General features: G+C 40.6%; 1 protein-coding gene across 3 annotated transcripts in view; it reads left to right on the top strand.

The window, feature by feature from the left end:
* The window catches only part of IL1R2 (interleukin 1 receptor type 2), a 69,036-nt gene that overhangs the window by 26,487 nt on the left and 15,133 nt on the right, over window positions 1-27,416 (top strand). For 2 of the 3 annotated variants that reach the window (XM_053925449.1, XM_024571890.3), the window contains exons 2-5: window positions 14,144-14,271; window positions 15,102-15,366; window positions 22,135-22,315; window positions 25,448-25,622. In XM_053925449.1, the coding sequence (XP_053781424.1) occupies window positions 14,144-14,271; window positions 15,102-15,366; window positions 22,135-22,315; window positions 25,448-25,622 (749 nt within the window). Of the gene's footprint in view, window positions 1-2,320; window positions 2,404-14,143; window positions 14,272-15,101; window positions 15,367-22,134; window positions 22,316-25,447; window positions 25,623-27,416 lie in introns of all 3 variants that reach the window. The other variant, XM_045204786.2, reaches the window with a different exon arrangement.

The raw sequence follows: 27,416 nt of genomic DNA on the forward strand, positions 1-27,416 counted from the left end.
GGAACCTCTTCTCCCACCCAAAAGTATCTGTAGGTTGTTTAGCTGGTCTCCAGTCACTGTCCAGCTCCAGGCATCTTTCAGAGTCTGTGCCCCAAGGTCTCTGCGCACAGCCCTGCACTGGCCACTGCTGACAGGCCTGCTGGTAACTGTTGAAGCCACCCCACCCCTATCTGGGGGAGGGGAAAGAACCAACTGTCTTTCTACTTCCTGACATGCTTAATTTCAGAAGTCCTCTCCCAGAATCCCATGCATGCCAAAAGCCAGTAGGAGTGTCCAGCCTTCCAACCAATGAGGGCCAGTATCGGCTTGCATGCCTTTGCCCCCCTTGCAGCTGCCATATTTAGCAATCTCCTGGGGGTGGGGGGCAGAGTCTCCTGTCACGCATGCACAGCTCAAACCCTTCCCCCATTTCCGGGGGCATATGTGCCCCATGTTACAGGACCAATTACATCAAGAACTTGGGGATTGGAGCCCAAGCATCAGTTGCTTTTAAAGCTTCCCAGGCAAGTCCGATGTATAATCAAGGTTGAGTCCACAACCCTGTTCTATCTCTTAACTTCCTCCCTGCCCCACCCTTTATAAACTAATCATAAACTTATTCTCTCAAAACCTGTGTTCTGAACCTGTCATTGATGTGATGATTCTCATTGAATAAATAGGCATTTGACTCACCAGTAGCACAATCAAGAGAGAAATATGAGAAACTGTATTAAACTTCATCCTCTCATATTAAGCATAAATAATTTCCTAAACATGGGAGGCAAATAATTGTGGCATTTGATTTTAGGGCAAAGAGCCCGGTTTAAAATCTGGATACAACCTTTCTATTTGACTTAGGAACATAACTTGATGTTTCTGGATGCTAGTTTCATTCACCAGAAGAAAGTGATGGATTAGAGAGCAGGGTTCTTTGTTATTTTTAAGAATCTCTTAAAATTTTTCATGAAATGTCACGAAGAAATTTAAGAGTACTTGGACTTAACTGGGGATTGCAAACCTGAGTATATTCAGGATTCATGCAGTAAATCAAATCTGTGAGGCTGTCAGTGACAGGGCCTGTGGCCAACTGGACTGTGCTTGACCCTTGGAAAGGACAGGCAATGAAAAATAACACCAGCACTTTGGCTGAATGATGCATATTTATAAGTTGAATTGGTCTGTGAGTCCCAGTTTGTTAGCTTTGACAACTTGTGACAATGTGACTTTGTAACCCTAAATTGAAGGAATGAGTATCAAATCCTGGCCTCACCACTTCTATTTGTGTTTCCTTAGAGGAGTTAGTTAACTTTTGTAATCCTCAATGTCTTAATCTCTAAAATGAAAAAATAGTATGTAATTAATATATATTTGAAAAATTAAAACAATAATACATTTTCAAATTTTTCCTACTTCCTGGTGGATGTTCAGTAAGTGTTAACTATCAATATCATCATAATTGTCATCATCATCAGAGTATGAGGTTCTGACAGCAAAATTTCAGAAGCCATTTTGAGAGGGCTGGGGTGAGCAAAGCACAAGGATTGAACATTGGCTCTCACTTCACGTGCCTACTTTGTTTAAGAATTATCCAATCCTAATGATCAGTGCTTCTCAGATCCCCTGGAAGTCTTGTTAATATGTAGATGATTCTGACTTCCTAGTCTGATGTGGAACCTGAGACTTTGCATTTCTCCCAAGTGATGTCCTTGCTGCTGGTCTGTTAACCACACTTTGAGTAGCAAAGTTTCAGAATATTTGTGGTGAGGTTTTCTTGTTTGGGAGCAAGAAAGAAGCTAATGCAAGATTTTGGATGAATCCTAAATTTCCTAGTGCTAATATTCGCCTAGTGCTAATATTAAGAACCTTTTCTTAAATGTCTGAGGTAGGCAGAATTCTAAGGTGACCCCCACTGATTCATGGCTTTGTCTAAGAATGGGGATGGAATATATGAATATGATGGAATGTCATTCCCATGATTCATTTACCTTATAGGGCAAAGGCGAAGGAATTTTGCAGATGTAATTTAGGTCCTCAATTTGTTGACTTGAAGTTAATCCAAAGGAAGACCATCCTGGGTGTGTCTGAAACAATCAGTGGGCTTTTTAAAGGAAGGTCTAGACATCAGAATTGAGAGGTCAGAAAAATGTGAAATAGTATCTGGAGTCTTCTATTGACCTAGAGAAAATAAACTGTCATGTTGTATAGAGGGCCAGGGGGAAGGGAATGGTGTGTGGCCTCTAGTTGCTGAGAGTGGTCTTCGCTGGCAGCCAGCAAGAAAGTGGAGACCTCAGTTGTAGCATGACAAAACTTAATTCTACCAACACACTTGCACTTGGAACAGGACCATGAGCTTTGATATCAGTCTGTGACTCCTTGAGCAGAAACTCCAACCAAGCTGAGACCAGACACCTGACCCACAGCAATGTGAGCAAAAAAAATGGTTCTTTTACATCACTGACTTTGTGGCAATTTGCTACCTAGCAATAGAAAACGAATATGATATCCCAATTCTTCTCTTTGATGCTGTGCATCCCAGTTATACTGCAATGATAACCTCAAACATCTCAGTAACTTAATACAACACAAGTTTATTTTGCTCATGCTATATATCATCATTGGCTAGCTGTACCAGATTGTGATGGCTCATCATAGCCTTTTGAGGTATTTACAAAAGACAGCTTACAGAGACCATCCATTTGATTCTGATTATTTTGACACTAGTTCTGTGGTGGGAAATAGGTGTTTCTCCTGTTTAACAGAAGAAGAAACAGATATTCAGGAATGAGGAGGTGGATCCATGGATAGTAGACCTCAGCCTCCTATCTGGATGGCCTGACCATTCTATGTGATTGCTATTGGCAAACAAGGGCTCAGGGTTCATGGTGACAGAAGAGAGGGTGGGGGTAGGGCACCAGAAGATAAATGGGAAGGCCTGGAAATGACCCACATCCTTCCCACTTACTTTTCATGCCTATCACAAGTCATGTGGCCATGGTTAACTTTAAGGGAGCCAAGAAATGAACTCCTTTGTGTATCTCAAAATAGAAAGGTTCCAGATATTGGTGCACAGGATTCTCTCTACTACATAGTGTCGCTCAGTAGGTCAGTTGGAGTGGCAGGGCAAGCACCAGGATTTCACGTGGTCCAGTGTCAGGGAGCTGTTCTTACCACCAGGGAACAAACTGGCCAGCATTAGAAAGTGGAGAGAAGCCACGAGGGACAAGTGAGTGAATGCACCACTGACCCCAGCCCCAGGGAAGAGTGAAAGTTTTCTTGGTGGGACTTTTTGGGTCTCTGAAAAACCTGTAAGTCTGAGCTATCTTCAGGCTAAAGACTGTTTTCTTGCAGCAAGAGATTTATCCATGCAGTACAGATAAAAACCAACTGGGGTTTTGATGTTTTGTGTGTGCTTGACGCTGTCTGCTCTCATAGCCATGCTGGACACAAGGCTGAGGAAAGCTGCTGCCTTCTGTGACCCTTAGAGGTCAAGCCATTCCAGGTGGGCACATCTTCCAGGGAGTGAAAGATGATCTAGCGTAAAAAGAAAATGCCGTCTGTTTTGATGATGTAACAATTTTGGACAGAAATATTTGTAAAATGTATGTAGCAGGGTGAAAACATATACTCATTGCAAATCAATGCCATGAAAATGTACCTTTACTAACTCTTCTAATAAGAGTCTCATTTGTCTATCTCCTGAGACTCTTTTTCATCAGGAAAAAGGAATTAAACCTACCACTACATGTTATCCCCATCTTAGTGGGCTCAAATCTGCCTCTCTTGGAATTGTTCAGCCTCTTCGGGGTAGATTGTCTGTCTTTCAGAATTTCTCACCTTGCCACGTTCTTCTGGCCAGGTAAACAGTCAAGCATAGAAGCTGTGTTTCCAAGGCATGACGGGGACGGTGGCTAGTCCACACCCGCTGGCCTGTGCATCTTTGCTGGCTGCCAGGGAAATATCCCTGGCCCTGGCTGTCATGGGTGTCCTGTTGAAACTACTTTTGAGTTCCATGGCTGGGAAAACTTATGGTGTGGTATTTCAGCTGAGTGAGAGCCAATCCTATGGCTGACATGGTCCCACTGTACCTCTCTGTGGCTCCACAGGTCCTCTGCATCCTGGCCATGTCATCATTTCTCCCTCAGCTTAGACTGGCCGCCTGTGCAAGTGATACTCAAAATATTTACCCACTAGCAGGGCATAAGCACCATCTAGTTGGAACAGTTGCTGCAGTACTGTTGCTGGACCATGAGGATATCCAGGGAGCACCAGGAAAGTCGGAGTAGCAGAGGGTGGAGAGCTCAGGGCTTAAGTAACTGGTTATTCACCAACTAGTAAGCACATGTTTCCACAATTGGCTACAGTGCTCCTCATGGACTGAGTACCCTGCAGTCTCCACTCTAGGTTACCTTGCCCTTCATCATGGCAGCCCTATATCAGCCCAGATCTCAGTTTACCTCCCATTCTCCATGGGAAACACAGAGGAACATCTGCATGTTTTCTCCATTGGTGAAGAGCTGAAGCTGTCAGGGAACTAACATTAGATCCCTCTACCTAAACACACCATGCCATTATTTTTATCCTTCCCTAATGTCCCCATTTGGCAATAGCTCCTTATTTTACTACAGTGGAATTCCCCGAGAGACCCAGTTATAAAGCAAAGCAAAAGGGCCTCTACTTTTAGCTTCCTCCTCTCTTCTACCTTTTCTCTGTTGGCACAGTTTTTGAACCCAGAAGAGGGAGTAGAATCTGTTTGCTTCCTCTTGTGGCTTCTCTCCTTTCACCCTGGAGATCCAGAGCTTTTTTCTTCTACTTACCCTTCCTACCAGGAAGAAAATTCCCCTATGTCACATCCACTTCCTTCCCTCCTTTGTGAGGAAGCCCTTGCTCTTGCACTTTCTTGGGGTCAGAGTGGCAGAAGCATCAAAGATAGTAAGAAGGGTCATACGTTGGAAGGCAGTTACAATATTCTCCTTATTGCATATGTTATACACTGTTTCATCCTAGAAATAGAGGGTTCTGAACAAAAGTCAAGCTGTTCTTCATGATTCAGGGGACTCATTGGGAACATCAACTGTTTTGTGCTCTGATATCCTGATATCCTCAGTAGAGCACAGTGAGATGGAGGGAACTGTTTGTGTCTGCTCTTAAGGCCTCTGATTGTTGTGATCTTTGGTTCTTGCATCTGTCTTAATAGTTTTGTCTCCCGTGTTACTGGTCAATCAGCTGCCACTTCTTTCTGTGTGTTTTCTTACACCAGCCCTCTCCCTGTTTCTAATTTGCTACCTCAAGTCTGCTTTTGATTAAGAATTTTTGGTCACCTATTGCTGCATAACAACTGCCCTAAAAATTAGTAGCTTAAAACAAATGTTTTATTCTAATTCATATTCTGTAGGTCATGAATTTGAGAATGGTTCAGCTAGGTGATTCTTATGTTCCATGAGGTTTGATTGAGTTCAAACAGTGGTTCTCAGCTGGAGAGTCTAAGATGGCACCTTTGAGGGGATTCCTGTGAAGCTATGCATAGGTGGGACTGTCAACCTGATCCTCTACATGTGGTATCCCTTGCAATGTGGTCTCAGGAGATTTTACATGGTGGCTGGTTTCCCTCAGAGCAAAGGTCCCAAGGAAACCAGGTGACAGCCGTATGGCTTTTTCTGACTTATCTTCTGAGTTCACCCAGATCACTCTGTTGTTAGACTTGAGTCACAAGCTGGCCCACATTCAAGGGAGGTGACCTGGATTCCAATTTTTGATGATGAGGTGGCACAGTCATATAATAGAAGCCATGTGGAATGAGAGATGCTGCTGTGGCATCTTTAGAAAATACAATGAGCTACTCCGAGAAACTATAGCCATGCTCACACAAATAGAGAGAAGGAGGTTCTGAAAGAGGGCTTCAACATTCTCCTGAGAGTAAAATACACATGCCTTTGTGCCAGAATTCTATTGGCTATTTTAACTGTTTAGATTCTTTTTGTCCTTGTTTCTTTGGCCTGTGGTATAGTTTAAATGGGCAAGTTTTCTGGATGATGGATGATTAAAATATTTGAGGTGTAAAAGAAAATATTTGAGGTGTTTGCCACACTCAGATTATAAGAGACTGAAAGCATCATTTGGTTTAAAGGGTGTGCATCTGCTCATAACACTTCCTGTCCTGTGTCAGCACAGAGTGTCAGTTACTAGTCAATGTAACCCAGCGAGTACCCCAATAAGCTGAAACTCCAATACACAGGACAACTCAGAAGATTTGAGTCCTGGCTCTGCCATTTGCTCTCTTAGGGACTTAAGCAAATGGGTGGACCCAATCTGGTGGTTATCTGATTAAGCTCTGTGATTCAGTGCTTTAGAAATGGAAGCTGTGCCCAAGACTGAAGACTGAGTTCAAATTCAGACTGACTTAGAATCCTAGGGTTTTACACCTTGGAGGTGTAATAGCTCTCAGCAGCCCAACCCTTGCATTTTAGTGATTTCGAAACTGTGACCTAAATTGGGTAAGTGGCTTGCCCAAGATCACATAACTGATTAACAGATTGAAGGCAGGATCCAGCTTCAATCTCTTGTTCTGTATGCTTAAAGACTTCCATGATGATGTCAGTCTGAATGAAAGCATCAGAATTCCGTGGTAGCTTTGGATGTGTATGTGTTTATGACTGTGTGTTTACATGTCAAACATCCTTCTATAATATGGATGTGCACATAGGCTTATTGATTCCATTAGATAAAGCTGTACACCTTTACAGTAGAGTAACTGGTGTTAGCTAAGTTATTGACTATGATACCAGACAGTTCTTGGGCTGTGAGGGACTATTAGCAAGAGTTGGAATACAGACAGTGGAAGCTCTGACTTCTCACTGAGGTTTGGTAGCTGTATGTTCTTGAGCAACTTACTTACCGCCCTGAGTTTTTGAGGACTGCTTCTGTAATAACACTGTTGAGAGCAACCACTTGTTGAGTGCTTTCTCTTTGCCAACTCTGTGTTGACCTCTTTATATATCACATGCCCTCTAACCCCCCTGTGATGTATGTCAGGCCACAGCTGTTTCACAGATTAGCAGACTGAGCCTCACAGAGGCAACAGAATCTTTCTGCTGGCACCAAACCCTCCAATTGGCATAAAAGGCAGACAGGACTCTCACTGCCCTCCTCTGTCAGACTGTACAGTTCATGTACTTTCCACAGTGCTTCCATGTACTTTTTACTGTATAGACTCCCTGAGTCTCAGGACTACTGGAAGATGTAGACTTCTTCTGAGCTGCCCCAAGGGTGGAATCTGTCTAATGAGTAGAGCTTAGGGGGAGACAAATTTGTATTTAGAAGTGATCATGAGTCCTTTTTAGGACTTGGAAGTGTCCATTGTAAGAAGGGTAGCTTGTCCAGCTATGGAGAGAAGGCTGTTTGGCCGAGCTGCTAAGCTCAGTGGTTTTTGGAGCCCCAACAAACTCCAGGTTCTGGTGGTTCTACAGAGCAGAGAAAGAGTATCAATTCGGAGGATTGCATAGGCTCAGACTTACATCAGACTTTGTTATTCCATTAGCTCTGTGGCCTGGGGTAAGTTACTTAATGTATCTGAGTCTATTTCCATTGCTTCATGTTTATAATAGGGATGATTTGCTTTACCAGACACATGAGTTCTGACCTCTAGAATTGTTCAGAGCAGTGATCCCTCTTACACAATTGTCAAGCTGGGAGAATCTGAAGCTTGGTGGATTTGTATTGTGGGTGCTGGGGACCTAATGGGTAGAGCTTCCATTTCATTTACTTTGAGAAGGATGGCAACTGTTCTGTGCAAGTGGAGTGGTCTTGTTGGGGTTTTGCCTGTGAGCGGGCCTGTAAAAAGGAGGAAAGTAAGGAAGTGTCTTCGGTTGATGGAGCAGCCAGCTGGGGGCTCTGAATGACTCAGGCTTAATGAGAATGCAGCATATTAACCCTGCAGGTTTAAATGAGTGGGAAGATGAGTTGTTTTCCTGAAACTCTCAGTCAATGAATGATTTTTAGGGAAGAAGTTGGTCAAGTTCAAAACTTTTGACAGGGATGGTTTTGGGGGGGATAAGATATCTGTTGGCAGAAAGTAAAATATAAAGAGAGTGTGTAGCCATTGATGGAGGAAAGTCTTAACCTGTTCAGTTTTTCTCCTTGAAATTCAGCCCAATGCTCCACTCTGCCAAAGATGGGTCTTCCTATGCCATAGCTTCCAGTAAGTCATCTGTCTCCTGAGGCCCCACGAGAGTCAAGGACATCGAGATGCTGTCATTATGACACAGGCATACAAACCAGAAAACAGTCCCACTGCGCTGATCTGAACTCCCTTAATTCTGGGGGTTGGTGGGTGGAGGAACTAGCTCCTATCTTTTCTAAAGAACAAAATTAGTTTATGGAGAACCTATTAAGGATTCTGCTTTGTGCAAGGACAGTTTTCAACAAAAGCTGCCTCCAACCTGGTGATATATTTATCTATAGCTCCTTCCTTACCACCAGACTCCTACCATTCTGTGTTTTCCAGAGACTTATTTCAAAATACTTTTTGTTTTGTTTTACTTTAGCATTTACAGAATTTTTCCAAGCTTAATTTTGATGTAAAATATTTATTTTCCCCATATGTTTCAGAAGGTTTATACCATATGCCTGAAACAACATTTTGGGGGTTTTAGGAATTGATTATACAAACTGGACATGACTAAGTAATTTGCCTAAGGCTTGATAGCTGTTTGACTTCATGAATATTCAAGATCTGTTACCTTGTTTTTAGATGACTATGTCATCTGACTCAGAGTTTTTTTAAATAATATATTTTATTGATTATGCTATTAGTTGTCCCACTCTCCCCTCTATTCCCCTCCGCCCTGCACACCCCCTCCCACACACTTTCCCCCCCTTTAGTTCATGTCCATGGGTCATACAGATAAGTTCTTTGGCTTCTACATTTCCTATACTATTCTTACCCTTCCCCTGTCTATTTTCTACCTATCATTTATGCTACTTATTCTCTGTACCTTTCCCCCCCCTCCCCCTCCCACTTCCCTGCTGATAACCCTCCATGTGATCTCTGTTTCTGTGATTCTTTCCTGTTCTAGTTGTTTGCTTAGTTTGCTTTTGTTTTTGTTTTAGGTGTGGTCGTTACTAACTGTGAGTTTGCTGTCATTTTTCTGTTCCTATTTTTGATCTTCTTTTTCTTAGGTAAGTCCCTTTAACATTTCTTGTAATAAGGGCTTGGTGATGATGAACTTCTTTAACTTGACCTTGTCTGGGAAGCACTTTATCTTCCCTTCCATTCTAAATGAAAGCTTTGCTGGATAGAGCAATCTTGGATGTAGGTCCCTGCCTTTCATGGCTTGGAATACTTCTTGCCAGCCCCTTCTTGCCTGCAAGGTCTCTTTGGAGAAATCAGCTGACAGTCCCATGGGAACTCCTTTGTAGGTAACTGTGTCCTTTTCTCTTGTGGCTTTTAAGATTCTCTCCTGTTTAATCTTAGGTAATGTAATTATGATGTGCCTTGGTGTGTTCCTCCTTGGGTCCGACTTCTTTGGGACTCTCTGAGCTTCCTGGACTTCCTGGAAATCTATTTCCTTTGCCAGATTGGGAAAGTTCTCCTTCATTATTTGTTCAAATAAGTTTTCAATTTTTTGCTGTTTCTGTTCTCCTTCTGGTACCCCTATGATTAGGATGTTGGAATGTTTCAAGATGTCCTGGAGGTTCCTAAGCCTCTTCTCGTTTTTTTGAATTCTTGTTTCTTCATTCTTTTCTGGTTGAATGTTTCTTTCTTCCTTCTGGTCCACACCATTGATTTGAGTCCCAGTTTCCTTCCCGTCACTGTTGATTCCCTGTACATTTTCCTTCATTTCACTCAGCATAGCCTTCATTTTTTCATCTAATTTGCGACCAAATTCGACCAGTTCTGTGAGCATCCTAATTACCAGTGTTTTGAACTGTTCATCTGATAGGTTGGCTCTCTTCATCGCTTAGTTGTATTTTTTCTGGAGCTTTGAGCTGTTCTTTCATTTGGGCCATTTTTTTTTGTCTTGGGGTGCCTAAGCCACGAAAGGTTAAGTGCCTAAGGCAGGTTCTGCTGAAAGGACCAATGCTCGCGACTGCCTTGGAGCGTGCAGGTAAACATGCTGGAAGAACTTGTCCCCCTGTAAAAAGTCTACCCTCATCTACGCAACTGCGGTTCCTCGGAAAAAAGTACGTTCTCGGTGGAAGGGATCACTGCTCTTTTCTTTCCAAGTTTTCCACCTGCCGCATTCCTTTCCTCCTGACTCAGAGTTTTTAGACTCAGTTGCCTAAAAACTTTCAGAAGGAAGGTGAAGATAGAAATAAAGAAAAGTTTAATTTTCTGGGTGAATTTCCACCTCTATGGCTCAGTGTCATCAGTCCTTTCCACCTTGCTATATTCTTTCTCCTTCCTTCAACTCTTAACACATTTATGTCATTTTTTTGAATGCCTGGCCCTGTTGATTTTTAGTTCTATTTCTCTGTTATTTTACATTGGGCATGGCAAAACATGGTTATTTGGGATAACCCCCAAAATAAGGATAGAATTGTAACTCAAATACTTGGAATGTGCCGCCCTTAAAATTTCTTCCTTCCAGTAGAAGGTCTACTCAGATTCAAGCAGAAATGTAAAATTGTCTGTAATTTAAAGACACATTTTAAGGCAGGAGAATAATGTTTTGTTACAAACATCTGCAAAACAATTTTTTTCCTCTGGGTCTGCCAAAAACTTGTTTCCCACTCTATGGCAATTTGGGTTCCAGCCTTTCTCAGAGGCTTTGATTAATGAAAACAATTGCTATGATGTGTTTGTGGTTTAATTTCTGAAGCCACTTCCTGGAAAGTTCATAGTAGAGCAGATATTTTGCCAAAGTGCATAGAGAGAAATCAATCCTCTTGGCACTGGGGGTCCTGGGTGGGGGTTAGGGGGTGGGGAGTGACTGTTACTTGAGGAGGGCGATATTAGGGTCCTCCTCAATTTAGAGAACCCTAAATTGAGAGTCCTGTATTTATTTTATTGAAATAAGGTCCTTGTTGAAAGATCTCTACTTCTAACCCTGACTAGACATGTGATTTTGAGAAGAGGGCTAACATCCAACTTATTTGCATCACTTGGAAAAGAAAGGGATGGCACTAGATATCTCTAAGATTCGTCCAGCTCTGCAGCTCTGTGAAGCTTCAGCTAACTAACGACTGCTCCTGAATGAATGCCGCTGACTTTCTGGTGTAAAAATAATTTAAAACGTGGTCACAAACCCTCACATAATCCGAGTCTAAGCCTGAACCTGATTCTTGGGGGAGGTGGCTGCTTTCATCCAAGGGGAGGCTGCACAGCTCCTCTTGCCTTTGAGTTGAAGTGACTTTTCAAGGTCAGTCATCAGAAACTGTTGAACATCAGAAACAGGACCAGTTAGAACACAACACCTGACAGTACCTGGCAGGGCTTTTTATCCAGGTTCCTTTTCATAAACTCTGCAAAGAGTTTAACATATTGGGGTTAGGTTTGGCTGTGCATGACAGAAAACCTGAACATATAAAAAAAGGCAATCTGGAATGGGGGCAAGCAGCTCCATAAAGCCATGCTCCTTTCCTGTGGCCCAAGGTGGTGACTGTAATCCAGCCCTCATATTCATATGGAGCCAGCAAGAAGGAAGACTAGTGGAGACTTTTAAGTAGACTTCCCAGGAGGATATTACATTCCCGCTTACATTTCACTGGCCCAAATTTTGTCATGTTGCCACTCCTAGTTGCAAGGGAGGGTTGGAAATACAGTCTTTGTGTAGGATAGTGATTTATTTAGTCAAGAGCCTGGTAGCTCTATTATTGGGGAAACAGTGAGGACAGATGTTGGAGGAAGAAACTAGCAGCACCTGTCACAGAAACTATATTTTTGAAGAGTAAGGGCTGTGGAATCACTAATCCTGGGTTTAAACTTCAACCCCTGCCTTCTAGCTATAAGATATTGGCCAAAATACTTAAGCTCTTTAATCTGTCATATTACCTGTAAAATGGGCATAATATTCACATAATAGGGGTAAAATAGAAGAACAAATGCTCAGAGTTTAGCACAATAGCTGTCACTATTACACTAGTCCCCGCATCAGAATCTTTGACTTCTTTCATTTATTAGGATATGCAGTATTAGTTATACCTGGTGTATGTAACTCCTACTTCTTTCATTTCCTTACCAGAGAACTAGTGAGTCTGGCTGAGATCAATACAATTGGGGACAAAGCAACTTGGTTAGTACTGATATGACGTTTTTCTAAGTGGCCCGATGAACCGGAGGGTAGTGTTACAGGTAAAATTACAGAAATATTTGTGTTTCAGAAACATGTGAAGGATAGGACTATGTAGGAGTAGGAAGAGCTTAGGGGAGAGAGTCCTGGGGCAGATATCCAGCTAAGGGGAGAATCTCACTGCCTACCTATGACTCTGTGTCACTAGAGTGGGGGTTTAGACTGCAACTCTGATACTATGCCTTTTGATGGTCCTGACTGATGAGGGAGGGTTCCTAGGTTGCAAGGATCATTTATGCAGTTTAACGGCCCTGTCCTGGCCAATTAAGAACCATTTGGGTTTACTGTGAGACATTCAGAATGATAATCTGTTCCAGGAACAGAGAACAAGTCAAATTCCTTCAAGAAAATGGGGGAAGGGTTGTGGTAGGGATTTTTTTTTTCTGGATATACTCATCACTCCCAACTTTCTAGTAGACTCTCAGTCAGAAAGTACGCCCTGGTACTTTCTGGGACTCGGCTTTGTGTAGGCCATGGAGGCTGTAAATAAGACTGGGGCTCTGTCCTCATGGCTGTCCCCACCCGTGGGGAGCCAGATGAGAAACAGGTATGGTAGGTGGCATGACTTCTTCCATTTCTTTTCCCTCTTGGAGTAATTTTTCAGCTCTTCCCACTAGAGGTGGGGGCATTTCTCCATCCCACTGATAGCATGTTTGGCCCTGTGACTTGTTTTGACCAGTGGAATGTAGGCAGACAAGAGCAAGCTAGTTCTTAGCAAGGCTGTGAGTGCTTTTGCTCGCATTGATTGTGTTTTCCCACCACATGACAAGATCATCTCCCAGAAAGACATTGGTCCAAGGAGGATGAGAGACACATGGAGCTGACTTGGATGCCATCTGAAGCTTGGAGCCAAGCCCAACCTAGCCTAAACGAAAGCAGCCAACTTCCATCTGACTCATAGACTTGAGAGCAAGAATAAATGATTGTTGTTTTAAGCCAATTAGTTTTGGGTTGTTTGTTAGCAGTGTTGTTGTGGCAATGGTTATCAGATACAACAGGCAATTGCAATATAGTGTGGGAGGGCCTATAGGGAGAAACAGAGGCATCTAAACATCTTGGGGACATTTGTGCAGAGAAGGAATGCTTCACAGACTTGTGTACATTATTCACTTTTGGACCTCATATTGCTTTTCCCCTGTGATGCCCGATGCCTTACAGCAGAGAGTTAGCAGTATATAGAGTCCCCAAGTGTTTGTCAGAATTGTATGTAAAATAAGACTTAATCCATAAGGATTAATTTATAAAGACTATAGGAAAACTTCTCTGACAAGTAAAATGAGGGCCTTTTGACTTATAGTAATTCATTCACTCATTCAATCACTCAAAAAGTAGGAGGATGAATAAAAGGAAGTAGGATTCTTCTGCACATACAGCTTACCTTCCAGAGAGAAGAGACATGGTTGGTCATGAATACCACAGAGAGCAATAGAGCAAGAAAGGATAATGTGGAGTACTGGGGTAGAAGGGTGGTCCTATTTTATACAGGAAGGTTAGGAAGATCTTACCTAGAGTCACATTTGAGCAGAGAGATCTGAAAGAGGAGAGGACCCAAACAGTAGCCTTAACTGAGGAGAGGGTCTCAGGCTGAGGGGCAGGGAGTGCTAAGGCACACTTCAGGAGAGACAGACACTTAGTGTATGGAACCTCCAGGCCAAGGCTGTTTATAAGTGCCCTGTGGATTTGATGTTAGGTGTGTTCAGTGAATATAGCTGTAGAGGAGCAAATCCCCAAATTGTGACTTTTCTTGTTTAAAAATCTAGGCAAAAAGGTTTCTATTATTAAGTGAAGCTTCCAGAATCCACCCCTGGCAACATCTTCAGGGGGTACTCTCTTTGGATGTTTGTGCCTCCTGGTGACCCCTCTGTGTTCTTCTCTAGGCTACTGAGTGCTGGACCTAAGGTCTCCACTTTCTGTGTTCTCTGGAAGCTATTGGAAACAATGTTCTTCTTGTACCTGTTGATAATGGGTGTTTCTGCCTTCACCATCCCGCCTTCGGAACACATGGGTAAGAAGTGACTCAGCTGGAAAGGGCTTGCCTGCAGCTTCTCTGGGGAAAGCAGGTGTTTTATGAAGGGAGGTTTTGCTGTTATTTAAAAAAAAACAAGGTGTGATTATGAGGGGGAAGGGATATAGGGGAGGGCAAGATGGGTAAAGAGGGGTCAAATGTATGGTAGTGGAAAACTAGACTTTGGGTGGTGAGCATGCAATTGAGTGTACAGATATCAAATTATAATGTACACCTGAAGTTTATGTAATGTTGTTAACCAATGTTACCTCAATAAATATAATACAAAAATAAAGAAATGAAATGCAAATACAAAATCAAAGAATTTAAAAAAAAAGTAAGGTGTCTTGCCTTGGTAAATGACAGCTGCTTTCCCTGGCCCATCTCCCATGCTCCCCTGGGCATCTGCCATTCCTGCCAAAGTAGTGAACCACACGAGTTGTGCTTTGCCCTTGGTAAAAGATGACTTTGGGTTTTAATCACACATCTTATCAGGACTAAGCTCTTTATAAAAAAAAATCTGAAATCAGATAAGATCTACTTTAATAATGAGTCAGAAAGTAAAAAGTATGGCCAAACATTTTAATTATTATTTTTGTCATCATGTGAACCTGATTTAACTTTTCCCACAAAATGTAGATTGGAATTAGGGCTGTAGATTGCAGCCCTAAAGTTTCTATTTAGAAGTTTTGAAACCTTTCTAACAAAAGGAGTTAATGGGTGTACCCAGGATATGGACCACTTTGTTAGGGGAATGCTGCTTCTTTGGATGTGCCCATCAAAGGGAGGTTTAGGACACAAAGCCTGACTGTAGTCTCTCTGTCCTTCAGTGGTTCCAGAAAACTGCCAATTCCGTGGCAAGCATTTTAAAACCAACTTCAAGGTGGAAGGGGAACCTGTGGTCCTGAGGTGCCCCCAGGTGCGGTATTGGTTGGGGGCCTCTGCCAGTCCCCATGTCAACCTGACATGGCGTAAAAATGATTCTGCGAGGGTGGTCCCAGGGAAAGAAGAGACACGAGTTTGGGTCCAGGATGGTGCTCTCTGGATTTTGCCAGTCATGCAGGGGGACTCTGGCACCTATATCTGTACCATCAGGTAAGCCCCTCTGGAACGAGGGTGGGTGTGGGACCTCTTGAAGAATGTACTCTTGTACAGTTCTTCAGTGATGATCTGCATTTGAAAATCCAGTGTACTGGTGAGAATCCATCTTACGTCCTCTTCACTGTTCTTGCAATTCCTCCTATGCAGGAGCCTTTCCCCAGATGTCCTCATGGCTTCTCTCTCCCATCATTTAAGTCTTTGCTCAAATGTCATGTCTTTAGCCACTTTATCTAAAACAGGACTCCTGTCACACTCTCTTCTTACCCTATCATTATTTTTCTTCATCTGACACACATATATGTGTGTATATAGTTAGTGTTTGTCTACCCCATTGGAATGTAAACTCCAGGAGGACAGGGACCTGGCCTTTTTTGCTCACTGCTGAACCCACATGAACACAAGAAATAGATATAGAACATGGAATAGAATTTGAGACTTGGATGAGACGTTAGGAATAGTTAATCCAACTGCTTATTCTATGTGTGATAGAACCAAGCTCACTTATGAAGTTCTCCTAGGTTGTAGATGTGGAGCTGAGATTGGAACCCACAGCTTCTGACACAAGTCTGGTCCCTCTCCTTCTTTGTCTTATTGCTTTTTAAAAATTGTGGTAATGTATGCATAACATAAAATTTACTATTTTATTCCTTTAAACGATATAATTCAGCTGTGTTAGGTACATTCATATTTTTTTGTTACCACCACCACAATGTGGCTCTTGAATGCTTTTCATCTTCCCAAACTGAAAATCTGTTCTGGTTAAACAATAACACCTTCTCATTTTCTCCTCCCTCAGCCCCTGGCACCCACCATTCTACTTTCTGTCTCTATGAGTTTGACTACTCTTAGCACCTCATATGAGTGGAACCATACAGTAGTTGTCTTTTGATAATTGGCTTATTTCTCTTAGCATAATGTTTTCAAGGTTTATTCATATTGTACAATGTATCAGAATTTCATTCCTTTTTAAGACAGTAATATTCCATTGTATGTATAGACCACATTTTGATTGTCTATTTGTCTGTCCATGGACACTTATATTTCTTCTGCCTTTTGGCTGTTGTGAATAATGCTGTAATGAACGTGGGTGTGCAGGTATCTGTGGAATTGGTGGGTCATATGGTAAGTCTGTGTTAATTTTTTGAGGAACCACCATATTGTTTTCCACAGTGGCTGCACTGTTTTACATCCCCCTAGCAGTGTACAAGTTTCCAATGTCTCCACATCCTCACCAACACTTATTATTTTCTGTGGGGTTAGGGTGTGGTGGGTATAATAGCTGTCCTAATGGATATGCAGAGTTCTATCATTGTGATTTTGACTTACATTTTCCTAATGACTAGTTATGGTGAGCATCTTTGCATGTGCTTTATTGGCCATTTGTGTGTCTTCTTTGAAGAAATGTCTGTTCAAGCCCTTTGCTCATTTTTTAATTGAGTTGTTTATTTGTTTTTGAGTTATAGAAATAACTCAATAGAAATATATATTCTGGATATTACTCTCTTACTAGATATATGATTTGCAAATATTTTCTACCATTCCATGGTTTGTTTTTTTATTCTGTTGATAATATTCTTTAAAGCACAGAAGTTTTTAATTTTGATGAAGCTCAATTTATCTATTTTTTATTTGGATGCCTGTGCTTTTGATGGCATATCCAAGAAATAACTGCCATATCTAATGTCATAAAGATTTTCCCTATGTGTTTTCCCCTAAGAATTTCTATAGTTTTAGCTCTTCTGTTTAAGCCTTTGACCCATTTTGAGTTAAATTTTATATATGGTATAAGGTAATGATCCAACTTCATTCTTTTGCATGTGGATATCCAGCTTTCCTAACACCTTTTGTTGAAATACTGCCCATTTCCCATTGGATGGCTTTGGTCTAGCTTGCTGCTCTGTGGGGGAGAAAGTTGTAGGTTTAGTATTAGAAATCTTGAAAATTTCCTGGCTTATTTCTTCTGAAAGGATTAGGGCCAACTGTTGGCCTGATTAGGAAATGGAGCTCCTGGACTTCTCTCTCCAGCTGTTGCCTATATCGCTCCTGAAGGTTATAACCACTCCTTCTACCAGACAACTTTAGAGTCTCTCCAGATTTCACAAACCTATTTGATTTAAGGAGAAGCCATATCCACACACACTGACATTTAGGAAGAGAACCAAAGAAAGTGACATTCTTAGCACAAAGTTATTACTAGTGAATGTGAGAATTTCAGACAATATCACCAGTCCTAGATTCTTGGATGGGGGATGTGGGTGTGTCACATTCTGTCAATCAAAGCAGGCAAGCAATGTCTTATCTCTGTATCAGGGAAATGTGGATGTGTGATTTTATAGTAGCTAAAATGTATGGTTTTTCTTTCCTTTCTAGTCCAAAAAAATCCTATTTTTTCCTTGAAGGAACACTACTAGGAAAACTTAAAAGCGTATTAGAAAAAGAATAAAATTTGGAGTCAGGTTTGACATGGATGTGAATCTGAACCCTCTCATTTTCTATCTGGTAGGACTTTGGTCTGATAATTGACAATTATGGGCCTTAGTTTTATCTTCTGACTACTGCCCTTTTGCTGTAGAGGTTTGTTGGGAGGGTTCTGTGAAATCATAGCATGTGAAGCATCTAGTAATGGGACCATCATAACAGGTGATCAATAGATAAATAGAAATGTCCTTTCTTTCCCCAAAGGCAATATCTATTGATTACTGAAGTGACAATATGCAAAAATCACAAAAACACTGTCTAAGTCATGTTTGTGTTAAAGACTATATCTATACTTCACTAAAAAATTGTACCTAATATCCTTATTTTATTTTCTGTTCTAGAAAAATAGAGATCTGGAATTGGGGGCCAGCAGAAATCTGATTCTGGGTCAAACTTCCTGTATATGCAGAGAGTTTACCTAGCTGATATCTAAAACTCTCTTCTAGGCAGAGGGCATGAATTGCCCTGTCCCTGTGATTTTTATAATCGTGTGATCTAGAACCCATGTGGCCCTTCTGTCAATCAGGGTGGGAAGATGCTGCAGCTGAGTTAAATAGGCTTCAAATCTCAGTGGCTTTAAACAACAAAGGCTTATTTATCACACATGAAACAAGCTCTGGATGGTTTGGCCACCACTCAGGGACCCAGACTGAAGGAGAGGTTGTAATCTCAAACGTTGGTCACTATACCCAGAGAAAACATGTTCTGAAGGGTCTCTCCTGGCTACTAAAACTTTGGTGTAGAAGTGATACACATATGACGCCGTGACTAAAGTCCTATAATTGCACCCTCCCACAGTGGGGCCAGCACATGTAATCCCATTGTGTGCTCAGGATTGGGAGAACTGGATACATGTAGTGAACAATACAAATGACTACCACCCTTTTGCTGTGGGGATACAAAACTATATGGGGAATATGAGTTGGGATCAAATTATTCCTCAACCTCTCTCTCTACTGGGTTATTTTCATGGAGTATCTTGCTCAAGGGGAATTATCAGATCAATAATGTGAACTTGTTTGTAACGCTCAATGAGTCTAGTCTCTTGGTTTCTGTCTAGTAAGCCTGGTTTCTGGAGATACTGTCCTATTTTAAGGGTTTTCTCCGGGCCACCCTGGGTTTCCAACCTTGGTTTGACCTCTTAGTAGCTATAAAGCCTGAGGAAATTACTTAATCTATGTATACCTAATATTCCTCATCTAAAAATGATATAATAATAATTCCTAAATCGTAGTGGAGAATGAATGAGATAAAATATGCAGAGCACCAGCACAGAACTAGCTCCTCACCTGCCTCCTTACTTGGAAGAGCTACTGGGTAGACTACTCACAGATGTACACTGTTCTTTAGATTTGTCTTCATTCATATTTTCCCAACTTGCATTTTCCAAGGTGACAGTTAACTTTTTGTATTTCTTTGTGCATAAAATGTCTGTTCATCTCTTTTTTCTATTTCTAAAACAGATACGAGTATAATATAATATTGGCTTATATACTTGAATTCTTTTTACTTTCAGATAGTAAGCTTTTATCACATATATCTTTCAAATATTTTTAGTATATTTTATTGATGATGCTATTACAATTGTCCCATTTTTTTTCTTCCCTTTGTCCCCCTCTGCCCCATGGACAATAAGGTACCACTATTCCCTCCAGCAATCCCTCCTTAGTTCATATCCATGGGCCATACATATAAATTCTTTGGCTTCTCCATTTCCTATACTATTCTTAAGCTCCCCACCCCCGTCTAATTTGCACCTACCAATTATGCTTCTTATTCCCTGTACATTTTCCTCCCTTCTCCACCTTCCTCCTCCCCACTGATAAGCCTCCAGGTGATCTCCATTTCTGTGTTTCTGTTCCTGTTCTAGTTGTTTGCTTACTTTTTCTTTTTGTTTATGTGTTTTTTTAGGTTCAGTTGTTGATAGTTGTGAGTTTGTTGTCATTTTACTGTTCATAGTTTTGATTTTTTTTATTTTTCTTAGATAAGTCTCTTTAACATTTCATATAATAATGGCTTGGTGATGATGAACTCCTTTAACTTGACCTTATCTGAGAAGCACTGTATCTGCCCTACCATTCTAAATGATAGCTTTGCTGGATAGAGTAATCTTGAATGTAGGTCCTTGCCTTTCATGACTTTGAATAGTTCTTTCCAGCCCGTTCTTGTCTGTAAGGTTTCTTTTGAGAAATCAGCTGACAGTCCTATGGGAACTCCTTTGTAGGTAACTCTCTCCTTTTCTTTTGCTGCTTTTAAGATTCTCTCTTTATCTTTAACCTTTGGCATATTAAATATGATGTGTCTTGATGTGTTCCTCTTTGGGTCCAATTTGTTTGGGACTCTCTGATCTTCCTGGACTTGTACATCTATTTCCTTCTGCAGATTGGGGAAGTTTTCTTTCAATATATTTTCAAATAAGTTTTCAATTTGTTGCTCTTTCTCTTCTCCTTCTGGCACCTCTATGATTCAGACGTTGGTATGTTTAAAGTTGTCCCAGAGGTTCCTAAGCATGTCCTCATTTTTGGAATTCTTGTTTATTCTGTTCTGGTTGAATGTTTATTTCTTCCATTTGTTCCAAATGGTTGATTTGAGGCACAGTTTCCTTCCCTTTACTGCTGGTTCCCTGTGGATTTTCCTTTATTTCACTTTGTATAGCTTTCACTTCTTCCTTTATTTTGCGACCACACTCAATCATTTCTATGAGCATCCTGATTACCAGTGTTTTGAAGTCTGCATTTGATAGAGGTTCCTATCTCCTTGTTGCTTAGTCCTTTTTTTTTGAGTTTTGATCTTTCTTTCACTTGGACCATATTTCTTTGTTTTGGTGTACATGTTACATTGCAAGGGGCAAAGCCTTAGTTATTAGCCAGGGCAGGGCAACCCACTTCACTGCTTGTGGCACTGTATGTGCTGGAGGGGTCAGAGAGGGAACAATGTTGCTTGCTCGGCTCTCGCTGCCTTTTCAGTCACTTCCCCCCGCTTCCCTCAAGTGAATGGCACCCTTCAGGTGTTGTTCTGGTGCTGATTCCTGGGTGTATGGGCTTGTGTACATTCTAGGACCCTTTGGTCCGCCTCCAATGGACTCTCTTGAGAGACTATTTTCCCCAGCACTGGAACCCTGGGTTGCACAGTCTGTCCTGGTCTGGGAGTGCTTGCTCCCCAGTTGTTGCTCCTGGTTTTTATTCGCACGTGAATGTGGGACCATCTGGTCCACCAATGGCTACTTTGACCACTTTGTCTGCCAGCAGCTGCCTGGTTTCCAGTTCTCTCCGCCCCACTGCCTGTCTCCATCCCTCCTGCTGGTCTGGATGAATGTTTCTTTAACTCCTTGATTGTTGGACCTCCATACAGTTTGATTTTCTGGCAGTTGTGTTTTCTTTTTTTAAATTTGTTGTTATCCTTCTTTTGATTGTATGAGGAGGCTAAGTGTATCTACTTATGCCTCCACCTCGACCAGAAGTTCCAAATTTTGTTTCTTTTTTGGATATAGATTATCTTCCTTTTTGCAGTGCTAGCCTCCCCGCCCCTCAACACACTTTCTCATTGTCTCTGTTGATGTCCTTTGCTTCTTAGGTAGCTAGAAACTTAGTGAGATAATTGTATTTTATGGCTTTCTACCAAAAAATTAGTTTTAATTAATATCCTTTGTCCTTCCCTGCATTACCTATACTGTTTTCCCACTTCTAGTGTCTTGATAGAATTCTGATTTTGAAATTATAGGTAGCCCGACCCCCCAAAATTAAAATCTAAACAAACTTATCAAGTTAATTTTCCCCATGCAGCAGTGCAAAAATCTTTCATAGATTTTATACTAAATTCTCAGCAGTTTTCTGAAATTAAACTTCAGTTACTAAATGATTCCCCAGAGAAGTAAAGGGAATTTTATTTCTACGGAGACAGTAGCTCTTACAAAACAATTTCTTCATTTGTACATGGTTCCCTGGACCAAGAATTTTGTGCATTTGCTCAAAGAGCCCCAGAAACTGGAAGGGTTTAGGCCTTGGGGATTTCTCAGTGGCCCTGGATGGTGTTAAAATCAGGTTTGTGAAGGGTCCTTTGGAAAAAAACACAGAATGTAACACCATTTCTATATCACATTTATGATGTGGTACTTTCTTTTGTCTCCTAAGCATTCAAAAGGATCACAGACAGAAGTATTGCAGTACTAATTAAGAAAATGCAGAATGCAGAATTTAATGGGATTGGGAAATTGTTTTTAATTTCATTTACTTTTACATTTATTTGCCTTGCCATTTATTATTTTTCCTTTCTCTTTTAAATTAGAAACACCTCCTACTGTGATGAAATGTCCATTGAGCTCAGGGTTTTGGGGAAGACAGAAGCTTCCCTGCCTGTCATCTCATATCCACAAATTCTAACCTTCTCAACCTCTGGGTCATTAGTTTGTCCTGAACTGAGTGAATTCACCCACAACAAAACTGACATGAAGATTCAATGGTACAAGGTACATTTGAAAAACTTAGCAGTTAATAAAATGCGTTTAACTGCCCATAGGAATGATATAACATTCTGAAAATAACATTTGCTTTTATATTTCTGTTTTTTTAAACTAGTTAATTAAAAAAGAGACATGATAAATATGTTCTTTTAATCCTTATGTGGGTTGAGTAAGGATCCTTAGAATAGTGATTTAAGAATATGAAATGAATCCAGAGTAAATAACAGCTGAAGTAGATAACTTTTTACTCTATTTGTCTATTAAAATTTAGAAAACAATTGTTGGTTTATTTAATAACTTTGTACACATATCACCTTTGGGTTAAAGGAGTAAATAGAAACACAATTTCTTCTATTGCCTGGTTGAATAAATACTATCATCAGATCACGTAGATAGACCAGGTGTGGGCAAACCGCAGCCCAGGGCCAAACTGAGCCACTGCCTGTTACTGCAAGCAAAGGCTAGTTTCCACTTTGTTAAATGGTTAAAAATAATTAAAAGAAGAATACTACTACATGACATGTGAAATGGTATAAAGCTCAGATTTCAGTGTTCATAAATAAAGTTTTACTAGGACACGGCCACACTCATTTGTTTTCTTGCTCTCACATTGCAATGGCCTAAAGTGGATTGTAGGCCTAAAATACTTACTATCTGGCCCTTCACAGAAAAAATTACTTGATATAGAACAGACTGATATTGAAAAGTATAGTTATTTGTTTAATCATTGATAGAAATTAACCCTTTAACCAAGAATTAGGTCCATTTAAAAAACATATATGGAAATAATGAGGCAAGTATACATAACACTATATACTAACACAGTTACTGAATCATTGTTTATAATAAGATACTAGAAATAAGAAAATGTTTGCTTTTGGTGGTGGCTCAGTTGGTTGGAGCATTGTCCCCTACACCAAAGGTTGTGGGTTCAATTCCTATTTGGGGCACATACAGGAGGCAACTGTCAATGTTTCTCTCACTCCTTTTCTCTCTCTAAAATCAATAAGCATATCCTCAGTGAGGATTTAAAAAAAATGTTCAGTGTTAGGAATTAAACTAATTTCCTCTCATAAGAGCAACTGAATATCACATAGCTATAGTATTTACAATGATGAGATTATTTTATATGTATTAACAGAGAAGAAAAATACAATATTGTTATAGTTAAAAGGCTGTAAAGGGTTTATGTTCTATTTCCTAGTTATATAAAAATGTGGTTTAATATATTTAAAAATCTGGAGGAATATACACTGAAATAATAAAAGATGTTACCCTCATTTAAAAGATGAGGATAAAGGGTTCACTTTCTATTTTTTATAAGTCAGTGTTACATATTTTTTCTAGTTGTACTACTTTGCTAATCAGCAAAAGCATTGACGGTATTTCTATAGTGTGAAAGTAAAAGAAGTGAGGAACTTTCTTTTACTTAAGAAATACATGTATTATTCCTTAATCTGCACTCAATCTATATAACCTAATTTTCTAGTATAGTCTCAATCAACATTATCTATAATTTTTTCATAGTTATCAAAATGTGCCTTTTCAGAAAAAAAGAATAGGTTTAGCTAGTTGACTGGTCTTATTACTTCATAGGATATCAATGAATATTGGAAACTTCGAAATGATTTTTTTGAAGTAGAAGGAAGTGGCCAGCTCCTATGAAGTAGCCAGCCCAATTAAGCAATGAATTCTTTTGTGGTTTAGGAAGAGTATAAATAGGGCAAGTAAGAGATTGTACCTGTAGAGAAAAGAGCACAGGCTCTGTAGTTAACCAGTGTGGGTTTAAACCCCTCCCCTTTTTTTTCATTTAGCAATTGTGTGGCATTGGCCAAGTTATTTCATCTTTTGAACCTGCTTCCTCTGCAAAGTGGCAATTAGTTACTCCTACTGCCTGAGATTATTTGAAACATTAAGTGAAAGTGTACTGTGTGTGAAGCACTTAGTGCAGGACTTGTCATATAAAATGGAGCTCAATGCATATGGGTGGACAGGATATCACACTGGTGTACTTAGTAATATTTGTTCCCTTCCTAAGAAAGCTAATCATTACTGATCTTGTGCTGTACACAATTCTATCCTAACTCTGCTGATATGTAGCCCAGTGAAGCAGACACTGTTAATATCTGTATTTTACAGATTAGGAAACAGAGATACACAAATGTAAGGAACTTGCCCAAGGTCACACAGCAGCTAGATGGTGAAGCCAAAATTCTACTCCAGGAGGCTCCATACAGCACTGCCAAGCAGGGCAGCCCTGGTGGCTGAGGGCCTTGGCAGAACTGTGGTGCTGGGCCCTCTTTGGCTTTTTTCATATTTGACCACTCGTGATAGGAACATTAAAATTTCTCACTTTAATTAAATATATTGAAAAGTAATATTTTATGAACCACATGGGGAACAAACTCTTCCAGTTATGTCTATGTTTCTATTCAGAGTAAGAATCTGAAATGACTCAGGTTACATTTGACCAATGCAAGCTTTCGGTCATCATGGCTTTGAAAGAACTGTTCCTCAGAACAATTTGTTCTCGTTAGGATGTCTTTAAAATCCCATTCAGCTTTTTCTGTGGCATTGGAGACCTTGCTCCTGAGTGTTGTAATTCTGTACAGCTCACAATATCTTTTGTCCATATGAAAAATGTGAGCTCATTTCTCACATTTAGTTTTTCCTAGAATTTTTTCTACATCTCTATCAACTCCTAAAATTCAAATGATTTTTAAAGCAATTACAGCAACATTATCACTTTTGAACATTGTTTTCCAAGTCACCATAACTATATAATAGTACTCTTCCCCGGGGATCTCCTGAGGTCTATAGGCAGCTATTAGGCTATTATTATATTTGTATTTTAAATGGTCTACATTGTCAAAGAAGAGTTTCTTTTGTTCCCTTTTGTGCTTAAGCAAATGTGCTTTAAGCATTGTGGTAAAACAAATCCAGCAACTTTGTTTTATATGTTAACAAGTTCTCTCTCCTAAAAACAGAGTTGAAATATGTCCAAAGTATAACATTTGCAAGGAAATAACAGGGCCATTCTTGTGCAAATTCAACATTGATTGATAATACTGATACTATCCATAGCTTTTGAGATACAAATTAGTATACAGTGTAACTTTGAAAAACATTTTCCCTAAGGATTCTGTCCTTTTGGATCCAGACAAGGAGAAGTTTCTGAGCCTGAGGGGAACGACTCGCTTACTCATACACAATGTGTCTGTGGAGGACGCAGGCTATTACAGCTGTGTCATGACATTTGCCCACCAAGGCATGCGATACAACGTCACTAGGAATATCAAACTACGTATCAACAGTAAGTGCTTGCCATCAAGGTACCTCTCCACCCTGGTTCAATAACAAGCATGCAAGGAACAAATTAGGGCTCACATAGAATTCCTTGAATGTCTTTGGTATGAAAGGAAAACAAATACGTCAGCCATCTTAAAACATCAGACTAATAAGACATGTGTGTGACTCTTGAAATGTAGAAAGGGTGTTATTTTGAGGAAAGATAAATCCCTGGATTCCAAGTCTGAGGCTAAAACACACCACTAGAGGGGGCCAAACAGTGGTTCACTTGGAAGATCCTTTTGGAAGGCTTGCACCTCCAGGGCCAGCCATTAGAACATGGTCGCCGTAACTTTACGTATAATTCTAAGATACTAGGTTTTTATTGGATTTTTCAGTTGGAAGGCTATGCAATGGCATATCTAGTGGAAATTGTCCCCTGTTCTGTTCCCCAAGGCATGTCTAATTGCCCTTGAAAGCAGGATTTCAAATAGTGAGTGCTCTTATTGGTTTAAATGAGCTCTACTTGAAAATAATATTGTGAACAGTATTGATTAGTACTTAATATTTGTTTAACATTTACTCCATACCTCCTACATGCTGGACATCAAGCTTGTTGGCAAAAGTCAAAAAAAATGTTTAATTCCTTAACTCTGCCCTGGAGAATAGACTGCTTTTATTTATTTTTTACACTAAAGAATTACACAATTGGGGTCTTTTAACGGCACTTCAGAGAGCTTTGGAAATATATTAAGATTAAATACTTGGTCTATGAGGGGAAAAGACTAACATTTTTTCTCATTGAATCCAGAGATTCAAAAGGAAAAATCATGTTTTTCTAAAGGGAAAATCATGTCTCCCATGAAATCAAATTGCTAGATTATATTTCTTTTGCTGTCTTGTGAGCATTTGTTCATCTCAACTCCTTCCCCCACAGGGGAACTCTGAGACTCCTTTGACTTTGAAGGGGCTGTATACTGTTCATGTGATACTGCATGGGAACACCAGAGGGCAGTCAACCTACATATTATCCTGTATTGTGATCCCACTATCTCAGCACTTCTGGGAGGACAGCAGCCTCATTACCTGGGTACTGGTTAGACATGCAAAATCTCAAACCCCATTCCAGATCTACTGAACTAGAAACAGGAGCTAGGAGAGCAAATCACCACCCCCCAGGGTTATACTATGACCCACTGGTGTATAAGTCCCTGAAGCTTCTGTCTCCCCTATCTGTTACCCCAGCCTGTGAGTTGCAGCCATGTGACTGTGAGGGGAGGGAAATGCTCCCGGTGACAGTTGGGAAGCCACCTGCACTTTGAGCTCTACTGTGATGCTGCCTAATGCTAACTCATGTTAGGGTTTCAAAATTCTCTTAGTGAACAAAGTGTGGATGGAGTAAGTGGATGTGAGATAGGCAGCCCTTTCTCCACCCCCAAGCTCTACTTCTTGCTCCAATTCAGATGCCCAGTTTCTTCAAGTTGCTGGGAGACTTGCCTCTTGGTGCTCTGGGTTCTTATTCCTAGGAGATCTACCTTTGCCTCCCTAAAGAATTATCTCTTCAATTAATAAATCTCACTGGCCACCCCGAGCTACTCTGTCACTCAGCATGGCATTAGCATTATACACATGTGGTCCCCAAACCCATGTGCTTCTTTTTTTTGAGGTGACTCTTCAGTATTCTGTGGCAGGCACTTGGGGAGGTGAGGATGGAGTGGAGGGAGATATTTTAGGGTAAGCTGACCATGAGGTAAAATCTATCCTGTGGACATTATGAATGTTACTTTTAAGAATTCATTCAGGAAGACAGGGAAGGAAA

This window comes from Desmodus rotundus, chromosome 5 (genome assembly GCF_022682495.2).
Source record: "Desmodus rotundus isolate HL8 chromosome 5, HLdesRot8A.1, whole genome shotgun sequence".
In the NCBI taxonomy this organism is placed as follows: Eukaryota; Metazoa; Chordata; class Mammalia; order Chiroptera; family Phyllostomidae; genus Desmodus; species Desmodus rotundus.